At 41.0% G+C, this 15,412-nt stretch overlaps 1 protein-coding gene across 1 annotated transcript in view; it reads left to right on the top strand.

Moving 5' to 3' along the window:
* The first annotated feature begins 2,069 nt into the window (after positions 1-2,069).
* Positions 2,070-15,412, top strand: part of LOC104079167 (mineralocorticoid receptor-like) — a 30,894-nt gene continuing 17,551 nt past the window's right edge. Inside the window, 5 exon segments of the mRNA XM_009581099.1 lie at positions 2,070-2,186; positions 12,105-12,123; positions 12,260-12,323; positions 12,325-12,584; positions 13,004-13,148. Coding sequence (XP_009579394.1) covers positions 2,070-2,186; positions 12,105-12,123; positions 12,260-12,323; positions 12,325-12,584; positions 13,004-13,148 — 605 coding nt within the window.

Below are 15,412 nucleotides of genomic sequence, written 5' to 3' on the forward strand. Positions count from 1 at the left end.
GGCCTCGGCCCATCAATCCAGCCTGTATGATGATCTGTCATTGGGCGTTGTAACGATCAGATAAGACAAACATTGTCAGGAGTGATGAGGGTACGGTTGGCTCTGGTCTGAGCAGGAGGATGGATCGTGCGACTGTCCCAGGTCTCTTCCAGCCTATGATTAATATTAGGTAAGTGGAGTTAAGCTAGATAATCTGTGTGCAAATCAAAAAAATGTGAAGATGTTATTTCCGTGTACAAAAAGACTTTTTAGATTTTGACATCACTGATCTTCATTGAATGAGCTATTCTGTAGCTCTGTCTTCTGTGTGACAGTATGTTTTGAAGAAGCAGTGATGCTAAGACTATGCAAGTCATGTGCTCCTTCTTCTGACATTGTGTTGTTTTTTTGATTGTCTGCTACTGTGGCACTTCACAGGTTTTAATTTGACTCTAGAGCTGTGGTTTACTCCAGTAACGTCACAAGGAAAATTTATTCAATCCCAGATTGTGCCTTAACACGTGACTGTGTTGTTCTTTCCCCTTGTCCTCTCATATGTTCTTTGTTTCAGAATTACCTTAGTAACTTGCATTTCGTTTTGAATCTTGTTTCCTGCTTTATTCCCCACCAATTCCCAAGTGAATGCCTTTCCATTTTTAGTATCTGTGTTTTGCTAAAATTAGTGTGAGAAGTGGCAGAGATACCCAGCTCAAAGAGCAGACTTTGGAGTTCGATGTTAATAGAAATAACAATCCACAGCAGGTTATGAAGGAAATGTTGAGCACATTTAAGCTTTAGAAATACACAACAGGCAAGAAGGTGGTGTTTAACAAAGAGGAAGGCAAGGTGAAGGCACCGGTTGGAGTGTTCCTGAGCCACCCAGTACCACACATCTTCCTGCAAATTGGTGCTGGTGATCTGTGTGCTTTGTGGTTCTCTGCCATCGCTTTTCCCATTTCCCCCAACGCTGTAACGTTTTAGTAATGGAAATCATCTTCCCTGCATAATATCCCTGCAGAAGGTGCAAGAGGAGGAAGACTGTAGAACCTAAACTCACAAGACCAGTCCACCCTGAAGGGACAGTAAGGGGATTTGTCAGTAGGGAGTAAAGAAGATACTGATGTGGGACAACATTCCTGCCCTCAAAATCATGCAGTTGTCATACTGGCAAGAAAGAGCTGAGGAAACTCGCCTGTGGCTTCTGGGCCTGTCTGCTCATGGACCAAGCACATTTTCAGGCATGTCACTTAGACATCCTCTTAGAGAGGTGTGTGTCAATTTTAGTCATTACTGGCATTTCATACACAACTACTTCAACTTCAGGAGAATTTAGAAATGTGCCACGCTGTTGGTCGCAGAGAGATACTCCGTTGCATGACTCAGATCATACATATGGGTAATATTGCAGAGTTGCATTTTCCCTGGAAAGGTGGTTAATATCACATACAGGGTGTTTCACTAATGTTCAAGGTGATTTATTAAAGCAGGAAATTAACATGGTTGTATTCTTTTTTTTTTTTAATGACTACTCATGAACTGGATGGTGAAAAATATGGCTGAGACGACTGCAGAAGATAAACAGCCAGCTTGTATTTCACAGATAGCGTTGCTGTTCCGGGAAGCGGGACAGGTGATTTCTAGAAGATGAGGGACAGACCAGCAGCATTAGAAATAAGGTCATTGGAGAGAAATCTGAGTTGATAAAAACTGGGGATATGGAAATCCATACAGGTGAGGAGACGAAGTATCTCAACATTTTTGTTACTTGGGAAAAATACAAGTGGGCATGTGGTGCGTTACAACGTAACCAGAAAGACCGCAGAGGGAAGTGCAGCGCTTACCAAGCTGAGTTCTAGTAGTAGTAGTGCAAGAACAAAAATGAAGCATTTAAAGTGTGGCACACTCTTTAGCATGGAGTGGAAGCGTGAGCACTCAGGATACGGGATGAGAGGGGCTGCGGCAGAGCTTGCTTATCGATGCTTCTGAAAAACTCTGAAAAGTTTGTTGAGTACCTATGTCCCCAATGTAAATAAAAAGAGGAAATTTCACACGCAGTAAGTGTCTACGGGACTGTATCAGGGGCAATCGAGATGGCTCAGTGTTATGATCAGGATGAAGGGCGTATAAATCATGGAACAGACTTAGCATTGGGTATCAACCCAAATAAAAGCAAGAGAGAAGACTTGGACGAGGAACGCCTGCAGAAGGTTGGATGGGAATGGGTGTCTTGGGAGGAAGGTTGTCGCTTGGCACCAGGCAGAAACCAGTGATCATAGCCAAGAGCATTCAGTCTGGTACAGTGGAAGATTTCAAAATCTGTTCTCCAAAGTTTCCCTAACTTTGTTTTTAACCAAATTATTACCAATGCTAGCAGTTCAAGCTGCTGATGATTCATTGCTGCGGGTGTCCTAGAGTTGTAGGTGACAAATACTGGAATTGTAGGTGACCTGCTCTTCACGTTCGTTGCTGGTATTTTACTGCTAGTCTTTAAATCTATTTGATGAATAGTCAAAACTACTGATGCATTTAGTAGACAACGCTTAGCTCAAAAATCATTGAATTTGCCATACATTTGAAGAATGAATAAATAATCAGTAAAATACGAGTTTTGGGAGCATCTGAAAAGGACTGATTAAGATAGGCTTTCATCAACATTATAATTTTCTTTTGTAAGCTTTTTTTAAGGCTTTGTTTATTGGGTGATTTAAATATTTAGTAAATACATTTCTTTTGAAATTAATGAAGAAGTACAAGAGGGAGTTTTATATACCAAAAATGTTAGCTGTGAGACTGTATTATGTCAGTTTGGGATTTTATATGAAATATATGTGGGGGAAATTTTCATACTTTAGCCATTTCTCATTAAAAAGCTTTATCAAAAACAGCTTGATTTGATTTTAACAGGAAACCACTAATTGGCATTTGGTAAAAGTTGTTCCCACACGGGGAGGAGTACCCCTATGAAACTGTTATTTTTCAATTAATTATCACTTTGAGGATTGCTGAGAAACAAGCAAATGTGTTAGACATTTTCCCTGACAACCTAAATATTCCTGTAAAATGCACTTTGGAACTCAGCTTTCTTTTGTCACTTTTGTCTGCTATCTCTTCACGAATGCAGAGCCTGAAGCTCAGCACGGCTAAAAAAGGGATTAATTCCCTCTGTCTCGTACCCGAACCCTCCCCAGTGCCTTCCCTTCTTGATTGCTGTGGACATCGCTGTCCCACTCATGAGACAAGTAGGTAACCTGAGCTTCATCATTGAGTCAGACCTCAAAATATGCAAGATTTGATCTGGGCTTTCACCTTAGTTTTTCTGAAGCAACTGTGATGGCTTCTGTCCTGTCTTTGCAAGGCTGTTTCTTTTATCCGTGCTACAAAGGCCATCCCTGGAAGCAGACCTCCGTGGCTATGGATCCACCATCCTGAATCCTGCGTGCAAAAGCCAGCGCACTGCAGAGGAACCGTGTCTGTTCCATGAGATGTGTGCAAGCGCTGTCGTGAGGTGCCACCTCCCTGTAGGTGTTTGTATTTCACCGCTCAGTATCTCTAGCCATAAGTATAATCAGAAGGAAATGCAGAATTCTCATGAAAATAGGCTAAGATTTCTCGTTAAGTGGGCATGTAATTACTTGAAATAGCATTCTCCAAAAGTAGCTGTGAGTGGTTTGCTGTCACACTGGAACAGCATCTGAAGTAGGGTCCTGTTGAGGGTCAGTTCTGGGTCTGCAATTTTACTAATTACTTGCATAACAAAGTAGAGAGTAAATACGTAAATCTACAGATTTGGAAATTCTCCTCTGTGGCCGGAATCAGAATTCAAAAGCATCTTCAGTTCTAGTGTCTGAAACCAACACGATGTCCAGAGGGTTATGCTGACAGTGCAAGTTGGGGTGTGCAAGAATGAAATACCTGAGAGCAGCTGTTTAGAGACTGCAGTGAAGTAAGAAGCATGGTTGCATGATGATTGTAGGTTAAATTTAGAGTCAGCAAGGTAAAATTGTTGCAAAAATAGGCAAGCCTCGTTCGAGAGTAAGGCATTATTCTGTTCTTGTCAGAGCTGGCAAGTGTGGGCCTGATGGTTGTGTCTGGTTTTCAGCACTGCTGGTCAGGGTGGTGGGGATAGGGCAACCTTATGAAGTTGTCACCTACGTTCCTCTGCTGGTTGGTAGGGTTAGTGGTACCGGTGTCCTTCCTGACAGACACGTCTCTCATCTCTTCTTGAAGATCTCCAGTGTGGAAGTCTCTGCTGTGTCCCTTGATAACCTATTCCAGTTTTTCACAGACTTTTACATTTAGAAGTTTGCCTTAACACCTAACTGAATCTTCCTTCCTGAAATTTCATATCGTGGCCTGAAGAAAGGTGTATACAGACTAGAGACCGCCCAAGGAAGAACAAGTATAATAAGAAGCTTAGAAAAAAACATAAATCTGTAAGGAAGAGTTGAAGAAACTCAATTTATTTTAGTGTAGAAGAGAGAAACATATTAAGAAGGCCATGATACCAGTCTTTCAATACAAAAAGTGGTGTAAAAGAGGGGAAAGAATTATAAGTTGTTCTTTATGGCCACTGGGGGAATGATGAAGGGAAATCAACTCTACTGCAGAAAAAGTGATGTGACATTGGAGATGTTGGGGGAAAACTGAGTGGGTTAGATGTTGGAGGAAGATGGGGGATATTGCGGAATTCCCTTTATTGGACGTTAGTAACATACTGGGTTGGGCAAAGTATAGTTGATCCTGCTCAAAGCAAAAGGATAAACTGCTTCACATGTATTGTTTCTGTGCTTTACAGTGCTGTTGTGGAGCAGCATTGCACTGCATTGTATATTAGGATCTGTTCCAAACAAAACAAAATGCAAACACCTCTGAAATTGTCGTATAAGTAAACAAAGCAATAAGCAGGAAATATTTACCTAGTTACAGTCAGTTTTATTAGTAGTTTAAAACCAACTAGGATAAAGACCAAAATATGTTTAAATGAACACAATGAAAATAGTGTACAATTATGTAGATTAAAATGTGAATTAGAAGCTCTTTCCTTCGTCTGTGCTGTACCTCCCTTTTTGGTATACTGATTGTGAACCAAGAACAAGAATTACATTTATGGATGTACCTGGATCTTTGCAGGGTCTGACCGAAGGCAAATAAAATGTGACATACCCATAGATCAGACTTCACGCACGTTTATTCCTTGTCTTTAAGCTGTCCAATCCTGTCAGATTAAAGTGTTACTTATTAATTAGTAAGCAGTTGTGAATGATGTTGGCAATGCCAAACTATGTTATTATTTCAGTTATGCCTACCATTTCATTCTGCTGAATTCAGTCATTGGCTTTGAGCTTATTCTCCAGTAAAAGCTTGCTTCTGCTGGTGGAGGATAAGAAACTAGGAAATTTTCATTGCTTTGTTAATTAAACTATACTGATTCCTCAGGCTCACGGCAAGTGATACCATTTTCTATCGCTTTCTATCTCCTCTGGGTCACAGTTGTCAGAAACTGATTTTAAAATTTATTTTGCTCTGTGAAGGTGGGACCTTTCTTTTCTTCCTCACCAGCAGTAGTCTTCCTTTCTTTGTATATTCAGACAAACTACTTGGTCACTTCAGCATATCCCAAATGCCACTGCAGAAATCACCTTTGAAAGGCCACTGCTTTGCAAGAGCAAAGTCTTTTTGGTAGCGTGTCTTACAGGATAAAGTAATCTTTTCTGTTCTCCTTTTAAGTCCCTGTACAACTTGTCCCCTGCTGCAGTAGCTGCTTTTCATTTGCTTCCTCCCCTTGGTCTGTCCAGTCAAACCAGTGACTCATGCACTTGTCCGTGTGTCTCCCAGATTTGTACCTGGCCCTACCTCTTACACATGGGACAACGCTCGGGGGCACATTTAGAGGTTCTTCATCTACCGCAGCTCTACCTGAAAAGCAGTGGTTTGCTTCCCAAAGTGGGTAGTTGGTTTATGGAAGCTTTAGGGTCCTGGCTTGGTTGCTCCCTTCGTTGTTTCCTGAAGAATAAAGCGACAAAGAATGAAGTGCCTGAATGCACTTTGTAGAACAAATGGGATGCTGCTGTAAGATCTTGTTTGCATTACTGCTTTTCACTTTATTCCATGTATTTGCGTGCATATGCGTGTGTGTGTATATATATATAAAAAATGTCTGTATTATTATCTAGAAATTTCTCAGCAAAATCTCATATCCATTGTGCTAGACACTTAAGTGAAGAAATGTCTGTACCAAGATAGCTCAAAATTTTCATATATGTCAAGATACAACAGATTTGGGGGAAGGGAAACATTATTTGTGGTAGCAGTAAAATAGCTAATGAGAACAGATGTCAGCTCACTGAAGTAAGTGAGGCAAAGGCACCAGGCAAACATGATGAAAAGATTCAGAGGAGGAAAAAGTGGCATTTTGATGGAGCATTTGTCTATACAAAGGTGGAAGCAAGCGACAAAGTGTGTATGCTTGGTGAGGGCTCAGAGGAGAGTCTACCAAAAACTGTTAGAGCTGCCTCAAGGGAAGAATTGGCAGCTTGATCCTTTGGAGTCTTTTACATGTATTTGCTCAAATTGCTGCTTTCTCTTCTTCTCCTTTACCCCTTCTTTAAACCTCCATTGCTTTCTGTGTTCTGAGCTGTGTCCATTTTGGTTTCCCCTTTCCTTCCGCTTATGTTCTTCGCTTACACGAGCGGTATCATATGTTCTTATCGTGTGCTTTTGATATCACTTACCGATTCAAATATGTTCTGCAACATGGATAGAATAAAGATCTGTTGGGTCAGGATCAGTTTGGTCCTGGCTTTGGCACAGCTTTACATGTGTGATAAATAAAGCTATACTGTATCATGTCTTTAGCTATGCAAATAATGTTTTTTTGATAGGCAGCAAGGCAAGCTCTGAATATCATCTTTTTAAAACAAAATCTGATTCCAGGGGATTATCACTGCAAGTCTTGTAATTCACTCGACGTAGAACTATGGATAATTTTCTAAACTTCAGATTTCGCTTTAGAGCATGAATTTGCAGAGCATTTTAGACTGTTCATTTGCTAAATTTGAACACTGATACAATTCTGCAAACAAGATACTACTCTGCTATAAAACTGCTGAGTTAAATCGTAATATTTATGGGTTCTTTTATCTTCTGTTGATAGCATTTTGTTCTTTGGCATTTTTGGATCCCATTTTTTTAACGATAATGCTCATGAAAATTAACTATTTTTCATAGGCTCAAAATTAATATCAGATGTGTGGCTGTGTGGAGTCCATAACTTAATTTGTATATATTCCCTGGGGACAAAGGGAGTCTAGATTAGCTCCCTCTAGACCCAACTTGTATAGCATGTGTAAGTTTACTATGGTATTTTTAAAAAGAGCACATAGTAGCTTACCTGTCTTGTAACTACCTAAACCCTTAAACTTAACCTTTAAAAATTGGATTTGTAGCTGATGTTGACATTAATTTGTATTCAGAAAACAATTTACAATAGGGTCACATCCAGTTAATGTTCTGTTATTTGATCTAGAGTAGCATTCACTGTTGCAGATGACCAGAAGTCCTATTCAGTGTTTTACAGATGGCACGAATGCTCTCGATCCTGAAATCTCAGGCCTCCCTGTTTCGGCTCTGTGACAGGAGTCTTACAGATGAAGGGTCAATACTAAGGAACCAGTTGTCCAAATCTGAATTCACCCCAGTCTCCTGCCAAGAGCTGTTTTCAAATGATTAAGTCCCGTCTTTTTGCTAGATCATAAGACTGAGGCTGTAGTAAGGGGGGAAAGGTATTAATGAGCCTTACAGGCGTAACAGTGCTCAAGACGGTGTTAAACTGATTTTAATATGGCATCTCAGCCTTCCTCAGTGCCTCCGCAGCGATGCCATCGTCCCTTTCTAGGCAGGTGGGACTGGCTTTGAGGGTGATAAGCAAGCTGGTGTTTGCAGGCTGCTCTCGTTGAGGTCTTCCAAGCACGTGGAACAACGTGTGGTTTTGCAGAATGTGCAGGGGTTTTTTTGAACATGTTGGACACGGGCCTACTCATATTAAATCCAGGTAAAACTTTGCCCGTTGCTTCCAGAGGAACAGGGACTGCTATTTGTGATCAGACTTGTAGCTTATTTATTCTTCTGTTATACTGTAATTTACTGTTAGAGCTACCGAGGAGGTCTGTTGGACATGCCTTTTTAAAGTCCAACTTTATGTGACTTTTCAGATGCTTCACCTAATTTTTCATTATTTTTATTGCAATGTACAAGACCTTTTAAAATACTTACTCAACAAAAGTTGTGTCAGATATTTGAGGTGTTAACCTCAGGTATATCTGCAGCGTGTCTTTCACTATCATTTGTTTTTCTTCAACTATTACTCTATCTCAGATGATTTAAAAATACAAGGATTATAATATGATATCCTGGCTGCAATAACGCTGAACAGGAGGGGCAAGAAGTCCTGCAATTAGAAATAATATGCAGTCACTGGCTGTGCAGCCGTTTGGAAGAAAGTCTTGCCCTAACCCCGAAAAGGCTTCAGACTTCAGCTTTGCCACGTGAAATGCCCCACGCGTGCCCCATCCCCTGGTCTGCAGGGAGAGCCTGTGACTTTCCACGCGGCAGTCCTGGTGAGCACGGCTTTTACCCACCGATTCAGAGGTGGTTTTGTGGGTTTTATAGTTGGTATTGCAGTTAGAGAGCAAATGTGAAAAACAGCTTCAAAAGACCGACTCGGAGTATGTACTGCTCGGAGTTTGTATTTAATCTTTAGTTGTTGGTTTCTGTGGGAGTTACCAAACCAGTTGAGCTACAGCACTGGCATGAAGCCAAATGAAAAATACAGTTTTCTTCACTGTAAACATGACTGTCAAGCAGTAATGTTTTTCTCAGCTTCATTTTAAAGGCATTATAATGGAAGAAAATGAAACTAAAACACGTTTTTATGCCAGTATTATACATGGAAGAATGTTAATTTCTTTTTTCTTTTAATAAAAAACTCTTAAGAGAATAGAACATACAAGATTATGTCTTAATAAATATGTAATCAGTTATCTGTGTTGCTAGATACTTGATGGACTTGGTAAACCAATACATTTCTTATTCTGGTGTAGTTATGGTAAGAATGCTTTTTTTTTTTCCCTCTGCAAACATGAAAGATATGTAAAGTTCTTTATTTTTAGTCCTGTTTTGATAACAGGAAAAAAACAGTGCCTGATAAAACTTAATGAATACTAACAGCAAACACTAATCTCTGTCCACTCCTTCAGGCTTATTTTTAAACTCTCTTTTCAGTGGCCACTAGCCTGTTAATTCATCATCAGGTATTCTGCCGAACTTGGCCATCCTTGCTTTGCTTTTGGGATTGATTTTGTTGAAAAATGTGTAAGTTCAGCTTTGCCTTTCTAAGATCAATGCAAACTGTATTTAATGCTCGCAGTGATTTCACCAGGACGTCGTCATGTAGGTGCTACTGCACCAAGTGGGGAACAGCAGCATTTTCACTTACTTCTCAGAATTAAATTTGTCAGAGTTGTCTGCTTTGCCTGTAACTCCCTCCGTTTTATTTTGCAGAATGAGGAAAAAGCTTATTTAACAAAATGTCTGATCAGCTGCTGCTTTGTAAAATGGCTTTTTGGGTACCAGGAATGGAAATTGCATCTTTAAGAATGGATGTCAGCATCCATGTAACTTGATGCACCGGAGGATGAAAAATCCTTCAGTTGTCCTTCATTGTTTGAATAAACTTTTTTAGGAGTTTCATAATAGAAAAGTAAGAAATAGGATTGGAAGTGACTTTTATAAGGGTCTTCTCGTCTGACCTGTCTCTTGGGACAGAATCAGCTGCGGTGAAACCTTTCCTGACAGATACTTGTCTCGCCTCTTCCTTATAACCTCAAATGACAGCGATTCCTCTGTTTCCCTATGTAATCTGTGCTAATGCTTCAAGTAATTAGGAAGTTTTTGTTAACTATATGTGGGTAGTTGAACAACACAATTTTAAACTAGATTTTATTAGGACCGTCACATTTTTGTTTGCATATCTAATCCTTTTATTAAAAAATTCAACCCGCCTCACTTGGTCTGGATGTTTGCAGGCATAGAGAAATTAAGAAATTGTTGACAGCATACATACATGCTGTAGGTGAATTAATGAAATGTTGTCCAGCTCTCTGAAGGAAAAGTGGTGAAAATTACACAAAGATCTCTGAAGTTCTCTGTAAATCTCCTGAGCGATGTTGATGCTGAAATCACCCAGGAAGATCCTTCTTTCATTGTGCGATGCAAACGGCACGAAACTGATGTTCAGATTTTGCACTTACTGCTCAGTGCAATACGTGCTGCATTAGTAATGACTTGTATTCGGGTTTTGAAGATGATAGTCAAGGAGCGGCTGTTTGACTGGGCACCTTCAAGCTCTTGTGTATGAGTGGTAACGTTGCTGTTTTCTACAGCAATGTCCCATGTTTATCCTAACAAACCAGCTTTTCTTTTGGATCTTGGGATGAGCCAGCTCCTCAGAGTTCAAGGTACTGTCCCAGCAAGGAAGCGTGGAAAACAACAGGCTATTGTTGCACTTGGGCGTGCATTGTCCTGGACCCTGGGCGTCTGTATCCTGCCTCGCAGGCGCTGCGAGCTCGGTAGCAGCCGCTGGCTCTGGGCAGGCAGCCCCAGTTTCAAGGAAACGGTAAAGCACTAATGGCTGCTGTCGCCAGCAATGGTCTCGGGGCAACAGCAGCTCTGCTGTTGAGGAGGGTTTTCTTAAAACGTGGGTTTTAAGGAGTTCATAGAAGAGTAATGAGGTAGTTCTGTGGATCTTTGTGGGGAGTTTTCTGCACTGTAGTAAGAGGAGTAGGAAGAAGCACATAAAGCAAGCTTTGAAGACTTCCCAGGAGGCAGTGGCATGGCGTGCTGAGCTGGAGTGGAAGTGAACGTTTCGACAATGGAGAAGAGAGGAGGGGTTGAGATGGAGGTTGGCCAGAAAGGATCCTGAAACTGCAGAAGCAGCACTATATTTAAGGAAAGATAGGGAGGGGAGTTGATGACGGGGAAAAAACTCGAGGAGATAGACTTGGGACAGGGCAGTGGACTAAGAAGGGTGTTTGCAGTAGTAATCTAAGTAGGGAGATAGACCTGTATTTACTGATGCCGGTAAAAGGGATGTTGCAATAATCAAGAGACAGGAAAATAAAAGTCCAGACAAGGGTTTTAGCTGCGTGCAGATAGGTAAGAAAGACTACATTTGAGAGAAGTTACTCTGAAAGAGCTGCGAAAGTTTAAATTTAGTTCCTTATTTATTGATTTTAAAGATTATTTTAGTTAGCTTTTTCGTGAAAAGGGAGACGATGGTTTGTGGGTTTTGTGTGTGTTTTTTTGACTTAATTGTCTTGCTTTTTATTTCTGATTCTTTCCTCACCCTACAAGGTCATTTTGCTGGGGTGGGAGCAGGGCTTTCTGCCTGCTTATGTATCTGTGCTTCACATGGCAAAGTTGGGAAGGCAACCCGCAGAGAATGGCTGGCATCTCTGCAAAGAGTGGAAGCACACTAGCATTGCTGTCTTCTAAGAATACTTCGAAAAGAAAAGTAGGGAGGGTAGCATTAAAGAAAAAAAGAAAAGGAAAAAAAAAAAGGAAGGCAAAGCATTAGAGAAATGTTGATAGCAGTGAGAAAGGTGTTACATGAGGCTCAGTGTTTTTTCTTTAACTGGGTAAATATTTTTAGCATTATTTCAGAACTACTCAAGAGAAGGGAACGAAGCTCTTATGGAAGAGCTTATGGAAGTATTAAAGCAGCAAAAGCAAAGGGATTTGACTAGCTTAGGCTGTTCAAAATGGTGGGTACTTGGACTCAAAAGCTTAGGAGGGCTCCGAGTCTGCTAATTTTAGGCATTGCGAGGGGGATTTCTTTTGATGACCAAATGCAATGGAGAACATGAATTGCAGAATTGTATGTGATAAGTGATTCATTTAAGCTACAAGACAAGTAAACTTCTGAAATGTTTAATCGGCACTGACCACAGTAACTAGGATGTTTTATGCATGTCTGTATGGAGATAGATACTGGACATCCTGTCACTTATAAAAACGTCCAGTAAAGCAATGAAAATGAGCTTACATGTGTCCTTTGGTCCTTTTTCCAGTGTCATGATGCAGCGGGTGGTGAGGTGTTTCTTAAGGCTGTGCACCTGTTTCACTTGAGAACTTTGAGATGATACTTTTGCTTCCATTTTCTATAAAGCCAGGGTTACGCCGGCTTTCTGTACTGACTTGGTTCTTGTGCTGCTCATCTTCACAGCCCGCAAGTCCAAAAAGTTGGGGAAATTGAAAGGGATGCACGAGGAGCAGCCGCAGCAGCGGCAGGAGCCCCGAGGAAGGGACGACGTACATCGCGCCCGTGACTGAGCCCTCTGTAAACACAGCACTTGTCCCCCACATGTCTGCTATCTCACCAGCACTTACTCCCTCTCCTGTTAAGATCCTTGAAAGCATTGAACCGGAGATCGTGTATGCAGGGTATGACAGTTCGAAGCCAGACACAGCGGAGTACCTGCTTTCCACTTTAAACCGCCTGGCGGGCAAGCAGATGATTCAGGTGGTGAAGTGGGCAAAGATACTTCCAGGTAGGACCACGAGGCATTTGGTGAACGGTGTTTCTTTTAGCTTAATGAACTCTTTGCTTGACAAATTGCATCTTTAATCTGTGGGCTGTGTTGAAAATCCTCGCAGGGGGGTGTGAGATGAACATCTGAGAGAAGATTGTTGGTTTTTTTGATTTATGTAATGTTTGTTTCATATGTCTGTGGTCGGTATTTAAAAAGCTTTCATTTTGAATAATAGCCTCCTAAGAAGAAACCGTATTTTATCACTGGAATGAAAAATTAAGGTGGGTTTTTTTTTTTTCTTCAGAAGTATACTTTGTGGGAGTGTTGATCTTGTTCGTTAATACTAGAAAAATAATGAGCAATGTATTCAGGGCTGGTTTGGCCAACCCTTGTAGAGCGCAATGTAGTTCACGAGTATTTTCTGGTTTGATCTCTAGGATTTAGAAACTTGCCTCTCGAGGACCAAATTACTTTAATTCAGTATTCATGGATGTGTCTGTCATCGTTTGCCTTGAGTTGGAGATCGTACAAACATACAAACAGCCAGTTCCTCTATTTTGCACCAGACCTGATCTTCGATGAGTAAGTATTCCTTAATGGTCCTTTTCAGTGCAAGCTGGAAGGATTACTCTGTCTTTCTTTGGTTTTCAGGCATACCTGCAGTCTAAGAAAACTTCAACTAACTCTGGCTTAAAAAGTAGCTTAATTTGGGTTTTTTTTTTTCAGTGAGTCAGTTTTCAATTGGCGAAGCTTTGATACTGCCATCCGCTTCTCCTTATGTATGTGGATGTGTTCATAAACTAGAACCATCCTGCTGGCTTGAAATATGACTGATACACAACCAAAATTTATAGAAAAAAACATTTTTTGGTATCTACTGGAGCTTGGAAAAATATCTAACTTCTAGGAAATGTGAATGTTTAAATTGCCAGGTTTTTTCAGAGCAGTCATATAATGGTGCTTTTGTTAACAATATACAGCTGTTCGATGTGTTTTCTTGACAGTCTTAATTACCGTTCTTTGCAACCATGAAAGAAGCCAAAATGTTTTTTCAGTAATGAAACATAACTTCTTTTATGATGCATTCAGACAAAAAAAAGGATCAACCAAGGAACCATTCCTTCGGAGTATGTGTGTTCCTTCATATTTTAAGTTTGTGTTTTAGTGCTTTGCTTTTGATGAGTATAATTTAATTTCTGTTCCATTCGCTTAGTGTTTATTCCAAGACAGTAAAGTCAAAATTTAAGCGAATACACAGGCAGTCAAACTGGGGTCACATCATATGCTTATCTCAGAAGGTTTGTTTTTTTCTAGAGGTAAAAATGAGACAAAATCAATAGGATATGGCTGCTGTTGAAGAAAAAAAAAAAAAAAAACAGGAAAAGAATGAACAAAAAAATAACTTACTCCTCAATCTCCTGAAGCGTTCTGAAATGTTTTTCTTGGGGAAGATGCTTTGTCGCTGTCCATCTTAATAGTCTTTCTTTGATTTAGGAGTTCCTAAATAATTAATGTGTATGAGATTGGTCCCAAAGCAGTGAGCAATATCAAAGGACGATCGTTTGGTTTGTTGGGGTTTTTTGTTGTTTTTTGTTTTTTAAGGGGAGGAACTGGTGATTCTCTGCATGTGGTTGAAAATGTAGTGTCAGCCATTTTCCTTGTTGAAAGCACCTCCGCTGTGACGGACATTAGAGAATCATCACAGGAAAAGTATCCGTAGCTAAAGCTAAGTGAAAATGTGAACTTCGAAGAGTTTAGTTCTCCTGGGGAAATGTAGACTAAAAGTTCAAACACAGAAGCAGTTTTCCCTCATCTGAGGAAAGTCAGTGGGGGGGGTCAAGATTTATTGGACAGGGAAATCAATCCCACTTGCAAATAAAAGTGCATGTGCACTGCTAGCATTCTTGATACTGCATCTTCACTGATGCTGCATCTTCCAGAAGTCGAGATCAGTTGTGAGTTTTGTGCTGCAAGCCTTGAAGGTAGGTCCCTGCAGAATTATACTGAGGTTGAGGTTGGGATCCAGTCAGGAAAAGGAGTGCAATGTCATGGAGCGCAAAATAAAAACATCCAAAACCAGATATGTATGTAAGATAGTGGTCAGGTCTTCTACATATTGAACAATGTACTCATTGCAGAGCTACCAAAGGTAGCAGAAGGCAGTTGTTTCTAAAGAGAAGAAAAAAGTATTACCAGGAGCTGTGTTGAGCTGTGAGATGTGGGACAGGGCTTTTGAAGTAGCTAATCAGGGCAAGAAATTTCCTTGGAGGTAAAAGGGTAGGAGTTCAGTGCTTACTCCAGAATGGTGATGGACACATCTCTGGAACGAGAGGGTTTTTCTCACGTCGCTCATGTTTCATACTTGGTGGGAATCGTGGGAGACATTTGTTCCAAGTTTCTCACGTTGTCGCTCAGGGTGGTAGTTGTGAGACTGCATTTGGAGTCTGAGTTTTGAGCTCCCCGGCACAGGAGAGTTGTTGAGAAACTGCAGAGAGCCCCGTAGAGGTTGGCCAAGGTGGTCGGGCGCTGGCTGGGACAGCGAGGGAGCTGGGCTCGTGCAGCCAGGAGAAGACTGTGCTGGGTGCAGTGGGGATTTAATTGCAGCCTTCAGCATCCTGATGAGTGGTTGTAGAAAAGATGGAGTCAGACTCTTCATGGGGGTGCCCAGTGGAAGGATGAGAGCCTGCGATCGCAAGTCTAGGACAACAAACTGCCTCCTGGGCAGCAGGAGAAGAAATTTCATAAGGAGATGGTGAAATAGCAGAGCAGGTGCCCAGAGAGACCCTGGAGTCTCTGTCTTTGAAGATGTCCAAGCCCTGACTGGGCAAAGCTGTGAGCAGCCTGCT

The sequence above is a fragment of the Fulmarus glacialis genome, unplaced genomic scaffold (assembly GCF_000690835.1).
Source record: "Fulmarus glacialis isolate BGI_N327 unplaced genomic scaffold, ASM69083v1 scaffold15337, whole genome shotgun sequence".
NCBI classification, from domain to species: Eukaryota; Metazoa; Chordata; class Aves; order Procellariiformes; family Procellariidae; genus Fulmarus; species Fulmarus glacialis.